This window comes from Phaethon lepturus, unplaced genomic scaffold (assembly GCF_000687285.1).
Source record: "Phaethon lepturus isolate BGI_N335 unplaced genomic scaffold, ASM68728v1 scaffold752, whole genome shotgun sequence".
Taxonomy (NCBI): domain Eukaryota; kingdom Metazoa; phylum Chordata; class Aves; order Phaethontiformes; family Phaethontidae; genus Phaethon; species Phaethon lepturus.
The window spans coordinates 61,008-85,098 of record NW_010522351.1 but is presented as its reverse complement, the minus strand read 5'-3'; the positions used below and the strand labels follow the sequence as shown (position 1 = coordinate 85,098).

Genomic DNA, 24,091 nt, shown 5'->3' with positions numbered 1-24,091 from the left:
AGCAGTACCCTTCCTGCCCGCGCCCACAGTACGGCTCAAGGAAACTGCTTTGCAGAACGAAAAGGGGGGTGCACGTGTCTCCTGGAGGGCGCGCGAGCGAAGAGCTCTGCACCTCCGAGCCACGCTCGTTGGGATAAGGCATGGAGAGAACGCAGCAGAGAATGGCAAAGAGATGCCCTACAGGGATCCCGGCAAGCAAGCGAGGCTTTTCTGCCCTGGCACCACACCAGCATCTGCCTTGTTTAGGGATGCATGAAGAGCAAGCCCAGAAACTCCCTGCCCAGGATGATCTCCTGCCCTCTAAGTCCACTTCTGCCCAGCCAGGGGAATGGAACCTCCCTGGAGTGCCGCTCCATGAACTCCAAGCTACGCAGATCATCATTAAAAAAAATAAAAGATAATGAGATCTAGTCTCTCCCTTTCCTCCCTTCATGCTCTCCAGGATTTCTGGGGTGAGCCAGGCCCGAGTTTATGACAAGCGAAGTCCCTCAAGTGAACAGTTTGAGCCTGGTCAGGTGTCACATGTGGAAAGGTGAAGTACAAGGAACCTATTCACAACCTCCCCAAAAGCTGCTCCAGTTCTCCCACAGCCCTGCCACATTTACAGTAACCCCCGGGCAGCCTCGGCCTCCTCTGAGTTTGGAAATGCTGCAGCAGGACGCAAGATTTTTTATTTTTTGTACACGTGTCCAAAGCGCCCCAAGCCCTTTGCTAGCTATTGGTTTGGCTCAAAAGCGCTGCATGAGAACCGTGGCTTCTCCTGTGGGGTGGGATGGCATCCCTCATGCCCCAGACCCACGCTCGCAGAGAGGACGTGAAGGCTATTCCAGTCAAACCTATCTGGCCATCTGGAGATGAAATCAGTGTTAAGGCAGTGAAATATCCTCTCCCCTGCCGGGGAAGCTTTGCTCCTGCTAACGTTTTCTCGCAGAAGGTATGTGTTTACAACCACCCTACCGGAGGGATTTGAGAAGGCTGCCTGGTTGCCCACACCGAGAAATGCCCACGCTTTGGGAAATGGCTGCCTCCCAGTTACCTTAATCCAGATCTACCCCTCAAGCCAGCACAAACTCCTCCAGCCCAGCAAAGCTGATGCCGCTCCCTCCTGCCAATGCCGGGCTACAGCCTTACGTCTCCCAGCCGGTTGGGTCAGGCACGGTGCAGGAACCCATGGTAGGGACATTCACCGGTAGCTGGAAAGGGTGATTGAAAATTCAAGTATGCTTTCCTTAGCGCATGGCCCAAGGTGGGCATCAGGAACCCCAAACTGGCACGAGGGTCGTGCGGATGTCGTCAACATCCCCACTCGAGGGCATTCTTTGCACCCCACCGTCTTCCCAGCTGAATGTCTGCGCTGGCACCATGTGGCCATGCAGAGATCCACAGATACAATGTGCATCTGTAAATGCTAAAAATAATAAAAAGTGCAACGACGTCAGCTTCTTTAAAACAATCCACATTGCTCTGTTACCATCAGAGGAGGGAGGTGTCAAGGGAGCCGGAAAAAAAAACCTAACTGGAACAGTAGATTGCAAATTTCTCACAGCTTGCACATTACAGTGTAACTGTTCCCAAGGAGCCGAAAAGGGAACCTGTCTCCTACTGCTGCAGCAGTCAGGCCCTTCTCCCACACAACTCTCCTGCCCGCACCGCATCCTCCTGCCCTCTCGACAGCCAATCGAGCCTAGGGTATTTCTTTGCTTAATTAAGGAGGGAGGAGGACGGAGGAGCAGAGAGCGCAAGGGAGGGAGGGGAGGAAAGTGAGCAGGAACTAAGCACAGTCCTCAGGTTTGCGTGAACGATGCCTTCGCCGTAAACAACGGGAAGGAGGGTCAGCCAGCCAGCCCCCCTCCCAGGGCGACCAAGACCTGAGCCAGCCACAGTCCTGGTCCCAAAAGGAGCTTCAGGCTTGGAGTGAACGAGGGAGACCATTCAGCAGATCCACCCCAGAGTGGTTTGTTTTGGAACGTTTTCTTCTCTTTTTGGTTTAAAATGTCACTTTTTTTTTTTTTCTCTCTTCCTCCTATGCCTCCTCCTCCCCCCTAAAGAGAAGCCCCTTCCAGTGAGACAGGGCAGGAGCTGCAGGCGTGGTGGTTCCTGCAAGGCCCAGGAGGCACTGGTCACTTGTGACGCTGAGCCGTCTTCTTCCGTTTCCTCTTAAAGAAGCAGCAGCACCTGGGGCACAAAGGACAAGGCAAGTTAGCCCCGCGCCCGGCACCCCGGGAAGGTTGCCGCCACCCCGGGCTTCCCTCTGTTCAGCTGCATGCAAGAGCACCTATGTGTGCCTGGCCCAAGGCCCAGACAGACCTGCCACCCTGCAGGACGGTCAGGAAGGTTGGCAGATGCTGGTGGCTGGTTGACACCACCAGCCCAGACGGGCAGACCAGCAAAGGCAAATAGCCACACGCTGGGGGTCCCACTGCCCAAAGGCTGCAGGCGACAGCAGGGCACAGCCCCTAGGCGCCAGGAGCTCAGGAATGCAAGGAGCCATCTGGGAAAGCAGTACAACAAGGATCCAGATGCTCCACTCCCTCTGTCCGAACCCCGGAGGAAGCTGACGGGGTCGGTGAGCCCTGGCTGCTCTTCCCAGCTATGAGACACTGTTTTCACCATCATTCACTAAAAAGACAAGTTCCAAAGAGATCTCGGCTCAGGGACCAGGTTTCTTTACTGAGGAATGCAAGGAGCCATCTGGGAAAGCAGTACAACAAGGATCCAGATGCTCCACTCCCTCTGTCCGAACCCCGGAGGAAGCTGACGGGGTCGGTGAGCCCTGGCTGCTCTTCCCAGCTATGAGACACTGTTTTCACCATCATTCACTAAAAAGACAAGTTCCAAAGAGATCTCGGCTCAGGGACCAGGTTTCTTTACTGAACCTTTCACGATAACCAGAGCTTCCACCTTGGATAAATCATTCAGTGCCAATATCCCTGCTTCTTCCCCTATCTGATGCGAGGGAGGTGCACAGCGCCCGGGGATTAGGGGAAGCAAGAAGGATGGATAGTGGAGGCTGAGGTGGGGAGAAAAATGCCCATCACAGCCGAACCGTGAAGAGCGGCGGTTTCGCTTGTGGGATACACTGAAAGCAGTCGCTCATGTTTTCTAGTCCTGCTGGCTTCCTACAGAATTACTTGGCGTTTAAGGTGTATCTACCTTTCTCTCCTTGGCCCACTGTCAGGAATCCTCTGCACAGAAGAAAGGTGTTTGTTCTGTGCAAGTCCTGCTCCTTGAGCTACGTGTCTTTCTCCTTCTGCCATTACAGCCGTCTCCAAAGCAGCCTGAGTGATGCTGAAAGACTACTTTTTCAGGCTGGTGGAAGGGATGCCTGGCTAAGCAGCAAGAGTGGATGTGAGTATGCAGACCATTTTTTCCTACAAGCATCTTTTACCAACAGCCAGACAAAAAGCATTCGAAAACAACTTCTCCAAATTGTTTTCCGTTGGGTCCTTTGTATCTCTGAAATGTCAGCATTAAACTTCTATCCTCTCATTGCTGGAGGAACAGGCTCATTCTCACTTGCACCCCAGAAGGTCTTGCCCCCGGATGTACAAGCCTTACTACGAGGTGCAAAAGTGATGGGTGACCAACCACCCTGCCATGAGCCAAGCCTGCCTACAACATGGAAAGCTCAAACAGCCACAGCAAGAGGACAGCCACCTCCTACCACACGTTCCTCTGGCCTGCACAGACTAATGGCCAGGGGAAGTTTAACATCTACGATTTATCTTTTGGTTCCTAAACAGGCCCAACTTGGAGCTGAGCCGAGAGAAAACGCAAAGCACTTGTCCTTGCAGGAACACGGGCTTAGAACGACCTGTGACTGGCTCCCATCACTACCCACCTAGCCTGATGTCTGCAGCGTGCAGTCTGAAGCACCATGCAACCCAGGCTCCTACACATGGCTGGCATTCTTGCTCCCCCACCCCAGGACTGGTCTTGCATTTTATTGTCCTGGGCCATCTGCCACCCTCTCCTGCTTTAACCTGTCACAGTATTTCTTTCCCACAGCAGCCACCTTCCTTCATGACTTGGGCAATGGTGAGTAAGGGAGGGACGTTATGGGGAGAGAGGATGGAAAACACATGAGTTATGATTTCACATGCAGTGGATAAGGCAAGAAGAGGGCTGAGCAGCACTCGTTTCCTTGGGCACCGAACAAAGGGACCTGACTGACTTCTGGCTGTTTTTCCTTGTGACTGACTTTTTAGGCTGTTACTGAGAGGTCCAGGGAAGGGTTCAGGAAAGGAAGTCCTGGCAGTTCAGACAGGCAGAGGCAAAACACCAAAATAAAAGAATAAGGCAGGCTGACAATTACAGAACGTGATCTCTCTGCATGCAGACAATGCCCAAGAGAACAGCCCCAGACTACGACATACAGAGAAGCCAGAGATGCCAGAGGTATTGGAGGCAATGCCTATGGAGAGCAGGGCAGAGGCGGTCAGTCTCCCATCCAACAAGGACATTCCTCGCTGCACATGGGCTTTGTCACCTCGTTCCATAGCGATTCCCACCTGTCAACCTGGGACCTACAAGCTCCTCATCCGAGTCTCTGCTTGGTCCTCCGCTTACTGGGTATGTGGATTCCCCAAGGGGCAATGGAGAGAGGGAACACCTCCATGGGACACCTTGAGACTGGGACACTACAGCTGCGGCTTCAAAACCCTGATAAAACTGTTCATATGCCTGAGCTGGGCTTGGACCAGTGCTAATCCCAACCCCTCTGCCCCTTTTCTCCTTGCAGAAGCCAGGCCACCTGCACCCCTCAGCTGGCAGCTGCAGGGTTTTTGGAAAGAAACCATCTCCATTCACCCTCTCCAAGCAGGGGCTCTCGCTGGGGCTCTGTCACTGAGGAGGACTCCATGGTTATGTCTCTCCAGCCTCTCTAATGATACAGGCCCTGGCCCGTGCTTCTTCAGAGGAAACTCCCCAGGGAAGCGAGCGGCCCCTCCCCTCGATACCCAGCCCAAGGTTTTCCCTTCATAACTATCTGCATGAGGAATTCCTGCAAGACGCTCGGCAAGCCTGGTCCCGACTCTGCCCAACTCCATTAGACATCATCTGCTCATGGACTTAACAGTTTGGGGGAGATGGTAAGCCGAATAGAAAAGGATTAAAATCCATCTTTTGCATCCATCAGTTCAGAGATCAGCCGAATTACTCAGCCTAATGCGGCCGCTCAGACAGAGCCCACACCCTCCCAAATATTGCATGTGGTCCTCAGTATCGTCCTAAGATCAAAACAGCTCTGGGTTGGCTTTGACTTTGTGCCTTTTTAGGGCTTGGTCGGTTTGATTTTGCCAACCCCAGTCTAGTCTGGTCCGCTCCCCCTTGCATGTGGACTGGAGAGAGGGACTCACCACAAGTTGAGCATTTTCAGGCAGCTACAGAAAGTGTAGAGAAAAAACACAGAAAGGAAGAAAGAGCAATTAGTTCACAGAGGTGGGATGAAAGCATGTCACTGCAGCCATGCAAACATGCAGTGCAGACTGGCAGACACACACCATGCCTGCCCGCCGCCCACCCCCAGCCCTCATACCACCTCTGCCCTTGCCATGGCGCCGCTGAGAACTGCCATGTTTTCCAGGGTCTTGAGGCCTCTGACAAACACCCCCTATTTTCCATGAAGGCACCAGCCCCATGAGGTTCTTATCTGGGGCTGGGATCAGAAAGGGGCTCAGGGCCACTAGGAGAGGAATCTGCTTTTGTCCTCTGCAGCTTCAGCAGCAGAAGGGCCAGATCATGGATCTAGGAGTGGGACCTGCCCTTCTGTGAAACCCACAGCCGGGAGCAGGAGCTTATCTCCAGCATACCCCAAAGCAGAAGCATTTGCAGAGCTCCTCTGCCTGCCAGGAGTGCCAGGGAAAGACCTTCCTGCTATTGCATCTCATCTTGAAACACAGAGCCCCAGCTCCAGTTCCTTCTAGCTCCTTCTGGCCCACTTTACTGCAGAGCAGAGTCCCAAAGTCCTTTGCCCTCTGCATATATCTGAGGGGATTTATGATCACAGATGCAAGGGAAGATGAAGCCAGCCCTGCCTGTGGCAAGAGGAATGACGCGGACTACACTTGGGAATTACAAGATACCCCAAACCTGTCAGTGCAAAGCAGCCCGTGCTCTGCTTCTCAGCACCTCCAAAACCAATTTGGCACCACACAAACAAGGGCTGGAGGGAGACAAAACAGTTCCACATGTCGTGAGACATCGCTTGGACAGCACGGCCCTTGCACGCTCCTCTTCACCTGTCTTGACATCTACCCTGTACATGGGTGTAGGGTCTAGACCCCAGCCTCACTGAACAAGGCGCTGCAGAAGCAGGCTGAAGGTTGATCTCATCTCAAAAGCTGGCTCTTCCTTGCACTGGTTGTTGTGTCGAGAACTGTTAATGGTGGCAACTTGCCTCATCCTTCCTAGGAGCAACCCCAAACATGCCCGGGGGGGCCCACTTCAGTCTGACCAAGACAGATCCTGTGACACCAAACTGGTGGTCTCTGCAGGCAACACCACCCGTATCTAAAAGGAATATTGCCCAGTCCACAAGCTGCACCTCAGGATCACCCCATCCTGCCATACTTGCTAAGGAGCCTGCACCAAAACCCAGGCTGGATCCTTTGGCTGGGAGGAGAAAGTGTATCTGTTGCTCCGGAATGCTGCTGCCAGGATCACACCCAGGCCAGCTACCAGCAAGGAAGATCACGCACAAGTACTTCCCGAGGGACAGAGGAATAGATAGCAGAAGACCTACAGCATGACCAGCACTGGCTTCACACTGATGTGTACCTAGGCACCTTTTCCATTAACACACCCTTTCTCACGCCTGCCAGTTTTCCTTTTCACCCTCCCACAAGCCACTCCTAACAGAAGTTCCCACAAAGGCTGAGACAAACAACGTGGGACAAGCGACACCCGTGTCATCCAGTCAAATTATAACCAGGCAGTTGGGCAACGTCAGAGCACCGACCAGTTCAAAGGCAGCACCAGGGCCTATTTACCGCACGCATGGGGAGTGTCAGGATTACACTGTGCCCTGCTACGGTCCTGCTCTACTTCAAAGGCAGCAAGAAGATCACATGTTGAGGATCATGCAAAAGGTGACACAATGATGCCAGATGCAGTACATGTGCAAAGGAGGCCAAAATGGTCAAAGCAGCAACTTTGTACATCAGTTCTCACTCTTGACCACAAGCTACAGAGGAGAGGTCAGCTCAGAGGGAGTGTGCTCTTCCCCACAAGCAGGGGGGCTGCTTCTGGTTTTTCTTGCTCAGCTTCCATTGGGCTGGACCAAGAGAATTCACAGAGAGAACTACCCATCTCTGCAAGAGTTACTTTAGGACTGTTCTGGATACCTGGCATCTCCTTTTTGCAGTCAGAAATAAAGTGTTAACTTTCAGACCAACAATCTCTTCATTGAGCTGTGCTCAAGCTACTCCTACGCTCTCAGCACGAGAGTACAGCACGTTCTCCTTTTGGAACAGGGGAGGCTCACCGGGATCCCTGAAATCAATTCACATTATTTTGGTATTTGTGCTACTGTCTATCTTGCAATACATGCTCTGAATAAGAGTTACGTTCTCCAGCCATGACAAGTGTAAAAAAGAAGCAGCAGCAGCACTGAAGGCACCATGCACAAAAGCAGCAATATGCAAGGAAAAGGGCATGGGACACGAGCATCGAGTACTTCACCATGGGTAAACATCCCCACTCGTTTCGCAGGAGGAGGATTAATGACCACACCAGTAGAAAGCCTGTTTGTAAAGCAAACGTACTTAGCTTCCTCCACCACCTCCACCTCAGCCTGCGCTGTTATTGGTGCGTTGGAGTGTGCCCCCGTCGGGTCGTCCACATTCAGCTCCCCGTTGGTTGAGCTAACCACCTGAAACACAAACGAACATGCTGTTAATGAACTCGCCTTGCACGCAATGTGTCTCTCCTGCCTGGACAAGGGATGCTGTGGGAATGGGAAAACTGGAATAACTTCCATTTGTTCCTGTCTCTTTGCACCCTGTCATACTCCTTGGATGCCTTTGAATCGTATGCCTGGTTTGGAGAGACCAGCTGGTGCATCCCAAGCAGAACAGCAGGCTGGGGACTGTGTCTGTCTTCAATAATTCACACTCCTGTGCCCAGCACAGGTCTTGTGTCTTTGGGAGGCTAGGCCTCACGTAGCCACTGGTGTGAAGACTATTTGACAGCCCTATATAGACACACAAACTGTATTATGTTGATTGTTTTCTCCTGACACTTTTACAGGCGAGCGACTCAGTCCTGTTGCCTGCCAGCACCGTGGGAAGAAGTCACTCCAGAGCCACCAGAGTCTCACTCCTTATACAGCCAGTTTCCGGAATTATGTCCTCACACAAAAGCTATTCATACGGTCTCATCTCTTTTTCTTCACAGCTGACATCATGGCTTACTTCAGCATCTCTATCACAAGGATGACCACGCAGATCCCCAGCTGCCAGCAGCTCTGCATTCGCCAGGAGAGCAAATAATTTTCTGGATAATTCATCACTGCTCTACTATCTCAACAACTGCCAAAGAAGTCTGTATGGGACTGAAGTTCATCTGGCCCTTCCGCGCTCCATCTGGAAGGTAGGACAGGCTCTTGCATGTTGCTGTGAACACCTGGAGCTGCTCCTGGGTCCAGAGCCATAATGATGCATTCCTGCTCCACCTCTTTGCCTTTCTACAAGGTAAAGGAGGTATCTCCCACAGAGATAGTCAAGGTGCTACCCCAGTGGTGGTTCTGGATGACCCAACCACCAAAGGTGAAGGGAAGGAAGCCACTGAATCAGATGTCCCCTCACTATTAAGTGCATCTCTCCATGTTCATTTCAAACATTTAAGTTCTACCAGCAACTGCTGTTTCTGCAGATCAAGCCCTGTGGCCAGTCTCTGCCAAGACAGGTCAGGGCTCAGCTCATGTGGTTTTCAGAGCTCTCCTCAAGCGAAAACCCCTTGGGTTCTCTTCACAGCCCCCTCCCCAGACACTGTAGGCCCACCCAGGTTCTCCAGGCCCTCACACTTCCCACACAACTTTGCAAAATGCTAGCACTTAATCGTGCTATTCCCAGTGATCTTCCTACACCTTCTCCAGATACTTGTTAAATTTCATTTTCCTCCTCTTCTTTTATGTGCTGCCACTTCATTTTGATGTGGCAAATTCAACCATTGCCTTAAGGAAATGGCCACTTGAAGCTACTGACCTCCCATGGGTTCAGCATGAGCTGGGTCATCTGTTGACAAACAATTTAAGCACCTGCATCCCAGAAGCCATGCACAGCAGATTTTCTGTTCTTGGCTGCAGATAAGCAGAATTTTAATGCTTATGGTGGCACATACAGGCTTATAAACTGCTCAGGTAGGCAACCCTCCCAGCCAAATTCAGACTAGGGCTGCCTTATTGCTGTAGCTATTCTGGCAGAGCACTCTTTGTGGGGAGACGCAGCTCATGCTGGCTTTGCGCAAGGAGACTATTCCCCTTATGTAAAACAATACCAATAAAAACACGCATGCTATACTTACCGAGAGCTGAATTCATAGAATGGTTTGGGTTGGAAGGGACCTTTACGGATCATCTAGTCCAACACCCCTGCCATGGACACGGGTATCTTTCACTAGATCAGGGTGCTCAAAGCCCCATCCAACCTGGCTTTGAACACTTCTCCAGTTTACTGTCTGCTCACATCTGAGATCAGAGCTATACATACATTGGTTCCTCCTTATCTTTCAGTTTCTCTGCTACTCAGTAAAATAACTTTAAATGAAAAAAGGAATGTGGCTAGTCAAGCCAAAAATATTATTTAATCCAATCAAGCATCAGGAATAAGTAAAAATTTCAACCTTGCATTTCACTTAGGGGCACCCTGCAGTTGCCTTCTCCTCAGCTCAGCTCTGTCCTGCTCCAGGCACTAATCACTATTTCACCTTGCCAGCAATATTAGACAGTTCTCATTTGCTTGAATAACTCTTGCATCTTCTCTCTATCATGTCCAGCCATCTTAGTCTGGCAGTAGAGCAAGAAACTCCCTTAGCGAGCCTAAGTGACAACCAGAGGCAGGTATGGTTTCATAAACAGAAGCAGTCTTTTCAGAAATTTAAAAAATTTAGCTGTCGTGCCACCTTTAATGCTGTCTGGCACTGTCGCGCACCCTCTGCTCATCCGTCTTCCACAGTGCAATCACCCAGAGATCCACCCTGCAGCCACCATGCCTTTACACTTGTGCTGGTGCTGGCCTGCCACAGGATCCAGAACTAAACTGCACATGCACTGGGGAGCAAGGGAACAGGGTCACCACATCCTGCAACGGCAGCGACAGTTCAGCCTGTCTCCCCTCCATCCAGAGGCAGAAGTGGCTGTATCGCCTACTTGCACCAGCCACCCCCTGCGCATTTCTCCGGTCTGACACCCCTAGAGAGCAGGAATTCAACCAGAACCTCACCTATCAAGCCTGAACTGGAACAGCTCAACATTTCCCTAACATTTATGGGCTTTATATGCAACAGACCTTATTTCAGCTGCCTCTTACTACTTAAGAGCATCCCCAAGGTGGGGATAGAGGGGTCTTTTCTAGACCAGACCTGCTAATATACACTCCTTTCTGTGTTCAACTTGGCAAATCTGAGTTCAAAATAGCTCTCAGAGGAAAAGCTTTGTTGAAGTGGTAACAGCAACGATGTTGGCCATCACAGCTTGGGTCCCACAAAACCATGGCTTTACATACTGGACAGGACCAAACTGACCTGTGAAATCACTCTCCTGACCATGATGTTACCACAATTTGAGGAGAATTCAGGGGATTTAACACAAATTCTCACATCAAGGCTGTACACGTCAGGAGGAAGAGGTACCTGTACTGATCCTCCATGCCGATCTGCAGCCAAATGAGATGTCAAGTACGAGGTATTCGTCTGCCGGCTTGGCTGGATCTCCCACTCCCCTCGGCGATCTGATGATGCCTGCTCACAAGTTCAGAAGCAAAGGGTAGAAGAGAGGGCAAAAGGTGAATGAGCGGCAGAAATAAAAGGGTGTTTGTTAGTGAGTTAGTTTCTTTGCAAAAAGCAAGGCATTTAAACTTTTAGCTGGGCTAAAATTTCTCTTTACCAAGTGCACCTCATACTTTACTTCAGCAGTGTCTGCAGTAATCCACTGCAGGAGCGGATTTTTCCTCCTCTAGCTGCTAAATGAAGAGAAAGCTCAGATCTATTCAGGTAGTTATTTCTTTACACAGCTTTATTTCCATGGGTTTCAGCATAGAAAGGATGCTGACATGCTGACAGGATATTTAACTATGTCTGTCAGGTCGCACACACCAGAGCACTTGGCACAGCAGGAAGACTGGATACACAAGCTCGACCTCCCTAAAATACATTTTAACTCAAATTTGCAACACAAAACAAAGCCACGTTTTATTTCACCAAAAGCCAGTTCCACACACTAATTCACCTGTACAGTGCAGAAGGAAACATCCACCACACCTGCTTGACTGGAGAGAGGGTTGGTGGCTTTTTGGTTTTCTGCAGAAAAGTAGATAAGAAACTTTTGCTAACAGTTTCTTCTCTATCCCCAACAGATGCAAACTTTAGGCAATTGAATTATTAGAATTTTATTTGTTTTATTAGAAGAACCACTTTGCACTTGCATGTGAAGCTCCTTACAGGTCGCCCAGCTTTGACGACAACACATCCAGCATTCACCTAAGACCCAGGAGGTTCTCAGTGCACCTAAACCCAACCGACCAGCTGGAGGAACACTTCCCAAGACTGGGGAGTGTAGCACAAACAGTTAAATCTGTGTTGGCCCCAGGCCAACAGCAGAGGACATAGTCAAGCCTGAAGTGACCAATAGGACATATTTAAAAGGTGTCTCCCTGGACGCTGTATAAAAATTTAAGAGAATATTTCAAAGCTGAAGCACAGATTTGAAAGAAGAGACGGCAGAGCAGCAGAGTACCCCCAGTGCACATGCACCTGGCAGGAGGGATGCTGAACAGAGACACCATGGACCTGGCCAGGAAACAAGAGGCTCAAGTGAATAAACGCCAGATTATCAGCAGCGAAGCTGAAGGAGCTAACCAGAGAGTGGCGCCCAGCCTCTGCCTTTCCCCAGCACTACTTTGTGTTACCCTTGCAGCCACAAAAGATGAGCCTGAACCCCAGGCTGAGCAAGAGAGAAGCCACAGGGCTCAGTGCTACTGTAAAAATAAAAAGAAAAGAAAAAAGAAAAAAAAAAGACCGCAAGCAGCTCCACACAGGAGGAGGACTCCAGAAACCTTTGAATAAACTTCAGCGCTAATTAGCAAATTGTCACTTAACTAGGAGCACCTGCAAAAGGAAGCAGAATTAAAAAAAACCCTCTCCTGGCATTTCATAACACATTCACTATCCTTCCCTTTGCATGGGGCAACTCCGACTCCCCCCCGGAGTGACCCACAGCGCTGCTCCTCCTTCCAAGCAGGCACTGAATCCAGCTCATAGGTAGTATTTCCCTAGAGGTGGTCTTGTCCAGGCTCGTCCTATTAAATCTCCTTATTACATGTTCCTCCTGTCAGCCTGAGACGCTGCTTACACCTTTTGTACTTGGTGACATTCAAAGGAGAAGCACTTCTCTTGGAGTATTTTTTTAATGGCTGCAAGTCACAAGATTATGAACAACTGGAGAATTTAAATGTAGGTTTTAAAAGCTAGTAGAAGATAGATTTTACATGCTACCACTATGCCATCAGGTCGCTAGGCTAGCCCAGGCGATAAAGTAGTACCATGCTATGTCAACATTAGGAGAAGTAAGCTTCTGCCTAGGAGCCTGGAAGCAGTTTCTAGGAAAGGCTTTAGCAGCCAGAAGAGCCAGATTTTTGTACTTTAGCTCTATATCCATGTACGTGATAAACTGGTTTTGAAGTAGGTTCGAGCTGAGCCGCCCAAAATGCAACCCAAGCCGTGACACTGAGGAAGTGGTGCTCGTGAAATTTGAGACCATCAAGTTCCTGTTAACACTCATCACCTTCCCACCAGCTACCAAACTGCAAGACAAAACGGGCACCTAAAGTCAGAGGGGGCAGGGCTCACCCTTCTTTGACAGATAGTAAGTTATCTGCACTTCCTCGAGGAGAAGGCTACAAAAAGGCGATCCCTTTCTCATCAGCATTTTTATTGGGAACCAAATATTACAAAAGAGAATCTGCAGTTATACCCAGGAACAAAAATAAGGCAATTAAATCTGGAGATCAAGACAGTCAGTTGACCCAAACCCATGCCTCGAATTCAGTGCTCTAGACGTTTATTTTTTCTACTTTTGCCTTTAGAGAAATTGTTTCTCAACACTTAAAAGGAACATCCCTTGAAAGAGAGTTGTTTATGTTTTGGTGAGAAGAAACTGATTTTCCCTGCATACTGGGAATATTAAATAATTCAGCATCCTAAATAATGGCTAGGTAAAAAAAAAAAAAGACAAAAGCTGCCATGCAATACAGCATCAAGACTATCTGAAAGGCTCAGAAGAACAAGGACTGAAGGCTGCCTGCATAACATTTTGGGAATAGGAGAGATTTCTTTGGGCTACATACTATAATTTGTGAAGTAACATGCTTGAAAATGAAGCCAGGCGTCCTTGTTCATTAAAGGAAACAAGATGCCTCATACGTACATAGCATGAAGGTCTGTTGTCAAAGCGGACAACTAGAGACTGCCAACCAAAAAAGGGGGGTTAATGCATTAATCAGGCAATAGATTAAAGAAGATTATTTTACTAGTACTCACAAACCAGTCCACACTAATCAGCATGCATAAATACAGTACTGTGCACGTGCTTCAAACAATCCCACTTCCTACAAGCAACGCTTCTGACAAGGGGTATTCATCCTGATTGTAGCTGATGGTTTGAGATGTATTCTAGTCTATATGAGCGGCTCTACCATTCAGAGCCCAGCTGCGTGGAACAAGGAGAGCTGAGCCTAGAGAGGTTATTACATCTCACACTCAATTCTGCACCCATGAACACCAGCTCACACGAGCTGAATGGGAGCAGAGCCAGCAGACAAGGAGCTAGAACAGCACACAGCGGTTAGAGAAGAGCGAGCCCAGAACCACTCACTGGGAAGTAAGAGCACCAACAGCTCTAGCTAGGAGCCAGCAGTTGGACATCTACTGAACTTCTGATCAGTTCTGTTAATACAGAAAATCCAAACTCTCAACACCAACAAAATATCACAACTAGAAAGGAAAAAATGGGGAAATTCAAATTCAAAAACTGGCAGTTCATCCAGACCATGATGCCCAGCCTCCCCAAGGGAGCCTACCCTGGCAGTCCTTCCTGCTCTGCAACATTCACGCCATGAACTGGACACCCTCAGAGGGATATAGTGTGCGTATATGGGACATGCACATTCTTATTGCAGCTGCACAGTCTATGGGAAGACGGCACCTGGGAGCAGGCTGCCATCGCCACAACTGTTGGTCTACTCCATGTGCTATGAGTAAAAGCACCCAAAAGAACGTTGTTGGACAGGTAGGTCAGGTAGTCTGACCAGGCTGGACAGTCGCCTTAGCTTACCCACAAACTACAGGAAAGTGACCCGTCCCAAACTGTACTCTGTTCACGATCCTGAGGAATTCCACTGGCTAATACAGTATTTGAGCAACCTGTTGCTTTGACAAAATTCTGCTCAAATCACAATCTCTAAATTAAGCAGAAATTGTGCTTGCCATGACCAAGGCAAGAATCGGCCCCAGCCACCTCTAATGCCATATGGCTTCTGCTTCTCTGGTCCAAGAGGAATTCAGAGAGGTGCCAAACAACACAGCACTGCCAAAGCAGTTGTGAGCAACGCACCTGATTGCGAAGGGCTTGCTGCGATGGTCGATCCCTATGGACATGGCTGTCTCTTGTTACTGCGGACGTCCCAGAATCTACATGAACAGATCCCACTGGAGTAGGCTGGAAAACAAGGTGTTAGTTAGGATGAACCCAATGCTGAAGATGCTGCTCGCTCTCTCAACACATGCCTGCACAAACCTAACTTGTTTTAGGCTGGCTCCTGTCAGGTTGAAGCAGGAAAACATCAAAACACTGCCCAAAGGTACTGACAATAACAACGGAAAATTACAGCCAGGGCTATAAAATCCCTGTGATTTGACGGACATGCGATTTGATGCTGGACACCAGCACCAAACGCCTTGTATAAAAATTAATTAAAATGATATAGTTAGGTATCTGTATCCATGTCAGATCACACCTAATGTGTCTCACATAGGATTACTACAACTGAAAATATAGAGAGTTGTTTTCCTCTTCTCGTCTTGCCACTTTTAAAAATCACACTTGCATAGAAACAGCTTGTGTTAAAATTAAAGCTTCATCTGCTCTATTCTCACCAAAGTCATAATCCCTGCTCACAACATCAAAATCTCCATAGAAACCACTGCAGTTGTCAGCAAATGCTTGTCTTACAAGGTGCTTTTTATCAATTGCCTTTGTAATTAAACAAAAATGAGGAGAAAAATCATGATTCACAAAGGGAATGACTTCTTATGAAGATGAACTGTTCTGGGCACAGTAAACACTGGTAGTGCTAAATATAGTTGAGACAATAAATCAGCGGCAATGGTACCAAGTTTAGCACTGAAAGAATTTGATCTGGCACCAGTGACAATTAATTTACAGATGCCTTTGCCGTTGCCGGTGTGTGGTGACTGGCCCTTAGCAAGAAGACTATCAGCAGAATGACACAAAACACAAGTGACAGGCAGCCAGTGGGAAAACTTTAGACTTTTCTATCAGATTTCACCATGACACATCTTTTGGCCAAGGTCTTCTTGAGTATAAATGGCTTTTGACAATAGAAGTGATGCAATGAGATCACGATTATGGTCCATCTGGTGTCATGGAACTGCTAAATGGAGCTTGGTTACTCCCACATTTCCTTGCCCTGTGCTATAATGAGCTGGTTCAGCCTCTGGGGTAGGGTAAGCCCCAAGATTTTTTTGAGCTCAGAACTGGTTTGCTGTTACTATTCACTGAGCATCCATCAGAGGCCTGCCCAGATCTCCTGTATGCCTCAATAAGATCTCGACCATTATAGAGGTCTTCCACCATTCAGTGCTGAGGTAGCAAGTATACTCTCCTGCTTTAAGATGGATGTCTTTAGATATTGGTCTCAAATCCTGTGCTAGACTAGAGGAAATTAAGTCTAGTCATGTTCATTGCCACAAGTGGTAAAATCAGGTTTGAATGCCCCACCAGAGTAAGCCCAAAGAGGTGGGAAGAGGCTTTCTGCCCCTTAGGGAAACTTCAAGGCACTGCAAGAACCCCCTGAACACAACGTCAGGACATCTCACCATGTTTAGCCCATGTTAGCTAGAGAATAGAACTTAAAGATTTGGTCCTAAGATCACTGGCATTAGTTGGGATTATCAGGAACAAAGAGCCAGGTAGTGGGGAAGCAGCACCCGGAAGGCAAGGCACTGCATTTTGCAGGGACAACTTACAATTGGCCTGCCGACCCAGTCATAGGCATAATCAAAGGTGTAGCCTTTCTTTTCAAACAGCTCTGTGAAGATGGTTCGTAAATAATCGTAGTCTGGTCTCTCAAAGAAGTCTAATCGCCGAACATAACGGAGATACGTGGCCATCTCCTCTGTTGGAAAAGGGGAAAAAAGCAGCAGTGTCAGTTCTGCTCACACACAGAATCATAGAATTGTTTAGGCTGGAAAAGACCTATAAGGTCATCAAGTCCAAGAGTTAACCCAGCACTGCCAAGTCCACCACTAAACCACATCTTTAAGCACCACACCTACATGCCTTTTAAATCCCTGCAGGGATTTTCCCTCCATCACTTCCCTGGGCAGCCTGTTCCAATGTCTGACCACTCTTTCAGTGAAGAATTTTTTCCTAATACCGAATCTAAACCTCCCCTGGCGCAACTTGACGCTGTTTAATCTTGTCCTATTGCTGGTTACTTGGGAGAAGAGACCAACACCCACCTCGCTACAACCCCCTTTCAGGTAGTTGTAGAGTGCAATACAGTCTCCTTCAGCCTCCTTTTCTCCAGACTGAACACCCCCAGTTCCCTCAGCTGCTCCTCATCAGACTTGTTCTCGACACCCCTCACCAGCTCTGTTGCCCTTCTCTGGACGGGCTCCAGCAACTCAATGTCCTTCTTGTAGTGAGGGGCCCAAAACTGAACACAGGATTCGAGGCGTGGCCTCACCAGGGCATGATCACTGCCCTGCTCCTGCTGCCCATACAATTCCTGACATGAGCCAGGATGTCATCGGCCTTCTTGGCCACCTGGGCATGCTATCGGCTCATGTCCAGCCGGCTGTCAACCAACATCCCCAGGTCCTTTTCTGCCAGGCAGCTCTCCAGCCCCTCTTCCCCAAGTCTGTAGCCCTGCTTGGGGTTGTTGTGACCCAAGTGCAGGACCCAGCACTGAGCCGTGTTGAATATCATGCGGTTGTCCTCAACCCATCGATCCAGCCTGTCCAGATCCCTCTGCAGAGCCTTCCTGCCCTCGAGCAGATCAACACTCCCACCCAAGTTGGAGTCATCTGCAAACTTACTGAGGGAGCACTCAATCCCCGGGGAACACCACTGGTGACCAGCTGCCAACTGGATTTAACTTCATTCACCACAATTCTTTGGGCCCAGCCATCCAGCCAGTTTTTTATCCAGTGAAGAATGTGCCCATCCAAGCCATAAGCAGCCCGTTTCTCCAGGAGAATGCTGTGGGAACGGTGTCAAAGGCTTTACTAAAGTCCAAGTAGACAACATCCACAGCCTTTCCCGCATCCACTAGGCGGGTCACCTAGTCATAGAAGGAGATCAGGTTGGCCAAGCAGGACCTGCCTTTCATGAACCCATGCTGACTGGGCCTGATCACCTGGTCGTCCTGTATGTGCCACACAAGATGGCACTCCAGATGATCTGCTCCACATGAGCTCCATCACTTACAAGCCTCTCAGAGCTGACACACACACTGGAAATATGCTTTTCAATTAATTCCAACAAGGTTCTCCCGTGGCACGAGGCTCAAAGTTGGTGCTTAAAATTGGGCTGAGGGCCAGATCACCAGTTAAGTGAGTTGCCCAGGCTCCGCGAAGTTCAGCCGAGCCATGTGGATTGACAGAAGCTGAGGATATCCAAGAAGTTTTCACCCTCGGTGACCTATTGAACAGTCTTTTACTGCTAGATGAATCTCACTCAGAGCTTTCCAGAGCCCTCCTGCTCTGCCCAATGTCTAATAACACTCTGCTTTATTCTGATTCTTCTGAATGAGTTGTTATAAACCAAGGTCTGTGTTTTAGCATTGAGCATCATGCTGTGAGAGACTTGGCTGGGCTGCCACTGCTACCTCTGGCTTTCCCTATAAAAGTAATGGGTTTAGTAATAGCCCACAACGCAAATCAATTCAAACACTTCTCAAGCTCCAGAGAGCTGTTGCTCCGCGTCAAATCTGAGTTCCACAGCTAGTTTTATCCTATGCATTTGTATAAAAACAAACACTAAAACACGCTGTACAATAAATGCCGACGGACTGAACCTGCCAGCAGGATGCTCATGTGTAGGTCTGCTCACACAGACATTTAAAATAGCCACAGCAATTCAATCTGGGGAAGGAAAGCAGGAGATGTTGGTGGGCACCCTGTGGCACCCCTGAGCTCCAGCAACAACTAGGGTCTGGCTGCCCAGAGCAGTGCTGCCCAGCGTCATTACCTCTGTATTGGCCTTGAATATTCAAAACAAGACTTTGAAGGGCAGGCTCCAACGCTAATTTACCTGGCGCATACAGAACAGTGTTTGATGTTAAACTAATTAATTGCTTTCCTGTATCTGGGTTGTACTTTGCATGCACAGAGAACTGAGCCCTGGTAACTCATGTCGTGCTCCTTCCCAGTTCTCCCTTGGCTCACACCTAAGCCAAAGTAGGATGTTGAGCAGAACTCAGTACGAGTCTGTGCACTGCAGTACGACTGATACACCAGCATGGTTTTTGCCTTTAGCTAACAAAAATAAGAACAGCATTGCTTATCAATACTTAACTCTGTCTGTGGCTTGCAGCTTGCATGTCACATGGAGATAAAAGAGGAAAAAAAGGAGAAGAAAGGTAATCCCCTCCTCTGGCTAGGATCTCTGAAAGGTGGAGGACCAGCAGGTTTCAGGCAAGCAAGGAACAGAAGTTCTCTCATCTCCCTTCAGCCCAGACCTGCAGGTGTGACTGAGCTCTGAGGAAGGAGTATTGGGGAAAAAGATGGGAACAGCCAATCTGAAGTTGTTCTGCTTGGAACTGGGTGGACTTTGGATGCAAATGTATCTGGGGAATTAGCACAACTTGAGTGAACAATGATCCCTTTCCAGGTTTGCTGCTCCTTACACTGGGAAAGAGCCATGTGATACAATGGCTCATACAGGAATGGGGCTAATTGTGAGAATCTAGGTACTCGCCCTGGCGTCAGGATTCCCACTTTCTAGACAAAATACCAAAACCACTCCGTGAAGGCCACAGGGTACCTGGGGAGGGCTTTAACTTCATACTCTGCTCTTCTAGCTCCAAGGTGGACTTTTGTTTAACTGCAGAATAGGTGTCAGGCTTAGCTAGAAGCACATCTTTAATAACACTCTCCTTAAAGCTGTTATCAGAAGGTGGAATTCAATGACAGACACATCAACCCATCTTCTAAGCTGGCCACCTACAATTTTAACACCTGTAAAACCTTCCAGTTGGAAAAGAATTAACTCAGTAGATCCAGCATGGTCACTTGGGAAAGCAACAAGGTCCTCTTTTGGAAGGAAGCCAAGAAGCAAAGCAGGAACACGAGCCACCTGAGCATTGTGCAGCCTCCTTGATGAGAAGATTTATGCGCATTTTAACCCACAGCCACAAGCTCTCAAGCCCCACAGATTTATAGCGGCAACTCCAGTTGTCTGCCAGCTTGAGGAACAACATAATGGGTGCACATCATCCAAATACTTTCTGCCAGAGGAGCTCAGAACCATCATATTTAACAAGGTATGTCCAACTGCACTCAAATGGTCCCATCAGGGCTTTACCTGGAAAGTTCTCACAGAGAACTTCAACCGGAGTGTTTCTCTTTGTGTCTCCAATCTTCTGATACCTCTCTTTTAAGGTGTCAGCCTGTAGCGCACAAAGACAAAACAGTTGTGGAGAAAGAGTTCAACCATGTGATAAACGACATGCTGTGTGGAAAGAAAAACAAGGTATTTAATACCGATGCTGGGTGGTATCAAAAGATGTTACTTGTAACTGAACTGCATCCTAGACTAAACCTGTAGGAATACTGTCTTACCCTGTTATAATTCCCACTACACATTTTATGTGTTGCCGGCAAAGAATATCCAGGGACACATTCAAAACATCTCCAGTACTTAAAAGGAAGGACACTTGATAGTGTCTTACAGGGCTGATTTCTTACCAGCCCAGTCCTGAGGACCGTACAGGGAAGCTTTCATGGGACAAGAAAACAAAGCTGCATTATCCTATCATTGCACATCAGTATCCCGTCCTAGGCCCAGAGCCACTGTCAACCAAGATGCCTTCATAAATAACTGTAAAAGCAGATAAATTGCAATGGCAATTTGGGTTTTACTGTGTATAATAGAATGCCACCACATAGATAACTAGTTTACATCAGTCACACTTCATCCAAATCCCATGCTACTCCCATACTACCTCTCCTTTAACCCCCAAAGTGTCTATTACTTAGACAGCACTGATTAAACAGCTGGTCATCAAGAAAAATGAAACAATTTTCAGTTAGATTTCCCACCTAAATCCCTCTTGAAGCAGAGAACTTTGCTCCAGTCGGTTCCCTAAGAACGGGTTTTATTGGCATATTTTGAAATGGAGGCAATTAGACCTGCCAACAGCATAATTAGCATCGTAAGATGTTCTCTCATAGCACTGACAGTATAGACTAAAAGTGTAAGCTGAGGAAAGCTAGAAGACTGAAGATGCCATATTCTTGATCAAGGTAAAGAGTCTATGTTTGTTCTGGAGCTAAAACAATGCGAGACTTCAAGAACAGCCAACTAATTCTTATGAAGTTCAGCACTGAACTGAAGAAATTTTGTAGAATCTTGTCTAAACCTGGAATTATTTTAGAGTAATTTACAGGATTAATTTAAAGCAGATGAGTTCAACTAAGCCAGGAACAAAGTATGTAATAGAATAACACACACTTACAGAGATGTGAACTTAAAAGTTGGAGAGATTCTGATTTATTTCATAATCACTTTAATGCTTGAAAAACCCTTTCTTTGCTTTTATGAGTTGTTGCCAACATTTCTGGCACATGTCTGATCCAGCTAAGCTGAGACTAACTCTGTATAGATGGTGACGAAGCAGCTTAACACGGTCTATTGCACAAGACACTGCCACTGACCATGGCAACACTCTGCTGAGCAACTTGCAAGCCTGAAAGCTAGTCACAGGTCTAAAAGGAGTTACCGTCTTCATTAATAAACCTTCTCCTAACCTGATCAAATTCGATCCCTTCACTCACTGCAATTCCAAAGTTGAACACAGCAGCTTAATCATCAGGAAAATGATGGAGAAGTGAAGATGCAACTACCAACAGCTTCAGAGCCAGCAAATGACTTACTACTAGTTAATTCAGCTGACAGATGTTAGCTGCAGTTGCTGTAACTCAATTGCTTGCAGCCCTCCACATTGTACATGACATTTCATAAACTGCTAAGCACTGAGTGTCCAGTGTCTCTGGAGGGAAGCCAAGTTCAATACTTCTGCCAAAAAAACAGTTTTTCAAGCTGAAGTCCATCTGCACGTCTAAAACCATCGAACTGCTCCCGTTTCACATGTTTCACAGATGCAGCTGCGGGACTGTGTGCCATAACTGTTATTTCATAAACAATCACTCTGTTCCAGTCACACTCCAGCTCAGGGCAGCTTCACGATACAGCAGAGCTGCTCCAACAGCTCAATGGCTCTCTCATTGCTGACCCTGTCCCAGCCGCTCACCAGCCTCTGCTGAACCTTCTCTCCAGACTTGCACCAATTCAGCTAAGCTAATTGGTAACTTGAAGTGACCGGTAACGTATTTCTATCTTAAAATCTTTCCTGTAGGTAAAGCTAATGCCTTGTCATTAAATTCCAAGGACACAAGGGAGAGGACAGTGTTTGTGGCTGGATTTTGCAAATGTTTCCCCCATCAGATTCTCATTTGGGCAGAGATCAGACAAAGTTTCAAAGGGCAAAACCTAAAGCTCAAACCTACCTTCAATCCTTGCCAGGGCAGACTGCCTCGGAGGAAATACATAAACATGTGTCCGAGAGCTTCTAAATCGTCTCGACGACTTTGCTCTAGAACAGAAGAGATGACAAATTATTGCTGCAGCTGCAGAAATGGATCTGAGATCTGATCAGCAGCCACACCTACTTCCAAGATAAATTTATCGCAGGGAAGTTCACTTGCTGTCCGTAGCTCAGCCCTTGTGCAAAAATGCCTAGAACCCATTACCAAAAAGCATAAAATACGTAAAGAAAAGATCAGCTAGAAGGCATGAGAGAACACAGGAGCTGTAAGACATACTGCCCAGCCTTAGGTAGAATGGATAAGAGGTGGAAGTATTAATCGCAGAGGAATAAAGCAGTTCCCCAGTTCTTCTCCAGACTGCCAGCGCCAATGGTGCAACTGCGATCTGGTGCTGGATTATATTATTTCCTCTGAACTACACAGGAACAGGCAGGGAACGCTTGCAACCAGCTGCGGGGAACTACCATGTTGCACAGTGCCAACCTTTTCCCAATTGCTTCTGCAGCTCCTCTGATCAGAGCTCCTTCTAGCACTGCTTTTCCTTGTGAAACACTTACTGCTGTTGCCATGCAGATGTTATCATTATAACTGAGGAGGGAAAAAAGGGGCCTCAAGCCAAAGGAAGAAGCATCTTTAGAATAATCTACCAAAATGTATCAAAAAATCCCAAGGGAGGATACAAGACAGAACAACAAATCTGAAGCGCAACAGCACAGGACTGCTGCTGTGCTGGGTTGCATCATGCAGACTTGGGTTCATCGAGCTTACAGACCAATTTGATGCAACCTCCTCTCCTCCAAATCTCCACCTGCAGGCAGATAACGTGCTCCAAAGCCGCAATCCAGAGCAGATCTAGTCATGCAACCCACACGCCACAAAAAACTGCGCGTGAGCTGTCCCTGATGCTGCATCATCTGCAAGAGGAGAAAAAGGCAGTGCTTTGCCCAGCATGACTCTCCTTCAAAAGCAGCAGCAAATTTAACCCTCAAAAGATGCTGGGGGTGAGAATACTCAGAAGGAAATTAAGATGACAGTTTCTGCAGGTTACCCTGATACAGCTGTAAAAAAGAAAAAAAAAAAAAAGAGGATGTGCTGGGTAATTCAGTGCAACGATGCAGACGAACTTCTTGGGAAGACGATTGAGCGCACTTGCATTTCAGAAAAATCGCAATCAGACTCTTTCGCTTTGCTTGGTCCTGAAATGTGAAGGGACTGACGCCACCTGGGCTGGCCTCACCAGCAAAGCTTAACCCCTTGAAACCCTTCTAGGCAGAGACAGGCCCCCACACAGCTGGTAGCCAACGTTTCCCTCTTCAAATATACCCAGCCAGAACCACCTCTTCCCCCACAGGAGCTGTGGCATGAGCTGCAAAACCTGCAGGGAAAAGGGTCCTAGAGAAGGCACGTGGTGCACTTCAACCGCAAGTGGATCTTCTTTCCACATCCACCCACAGAGCGCGTCCCTGGAACCAGCAGTTCCCGAGCCTGCTCCCACTGCAGCTTCTCATTCCTCCATCCCTTCCTGACTCTTCACCAGGTTTTCCAAAATTAGAAGTTGGGCTCATCCTTCCTTACTCCCCAAAGAGAGCAAGCTCTCCAAGAGCCGCAAAAGCCAGCAATGCCTTGATCTCATAGCTGGGAGGCTACTCAAAGAATATTCCATTATCTTACTGCTCTTATGAGTTTAAGTGAATATAAACATTTAATAAGGTGTTTTGCCTTTCAGCCACAGAAATGTCATCTTCTGGTATGAAAGACGGCAGTGAGGAGAGGAGATGAAAGCCAGGTTTAAAATTAGTTAAATCAT

The 24,091-nt window shown here is 48.1% G+C and overlaps 1 protein-coding gene across 3 annotated transcripts in view; it reads right to left on the bottom strand.

The window, feature by feature from the left end:
* Positions 1-1,440: 1,440 nt before the first annotated feature.
* The window catches only part of LOC104616677 (casein kinase I), a 63,963-nt gene continuing 41,312 nt past the window's right edge, over positions 1,441-24,091 (bottom strand). The window contains exons 6-12 of one of the 3 annotated variants that reach the window (XM_010281760.1): positions 22,246-22,331; positions 20,042-20,126; positions 16,480-16,628; positions 14,825-14,929; positions 10,849-10,956; positions 7,764-7,870; positions 1,441-2,175 (exon numbers count right to left, since the gene is read on the bottom strand). In XM_010281760.1, coding sequence (XP_010280062.1) covers positions 2,121-2,175; positions 7,764-7,870; positions 10,849-10,956; positions 14,825-14,929; positions 16,480-16,628; positions 20,042-20,126; positions 22,246-22,331 — 695 coding nt within the window. In that variant the 3' untranslated portion in view covers positions 1,441-2,120. Of the gene's footprint in view, positions 2,176-5,357; positions 5,382-7,763; positions 7,871-10,848; positions 10,957-14,824; positions 14,930-16,479; positions 16,629-20,041; positions 20,127-22,245; positions 22,332-24,091 lie in introns of all 3 variants that reach the window. The other 2 variants (XM_010281761.1, XM_010281762.1) reach the window with 2 other exon arrangements.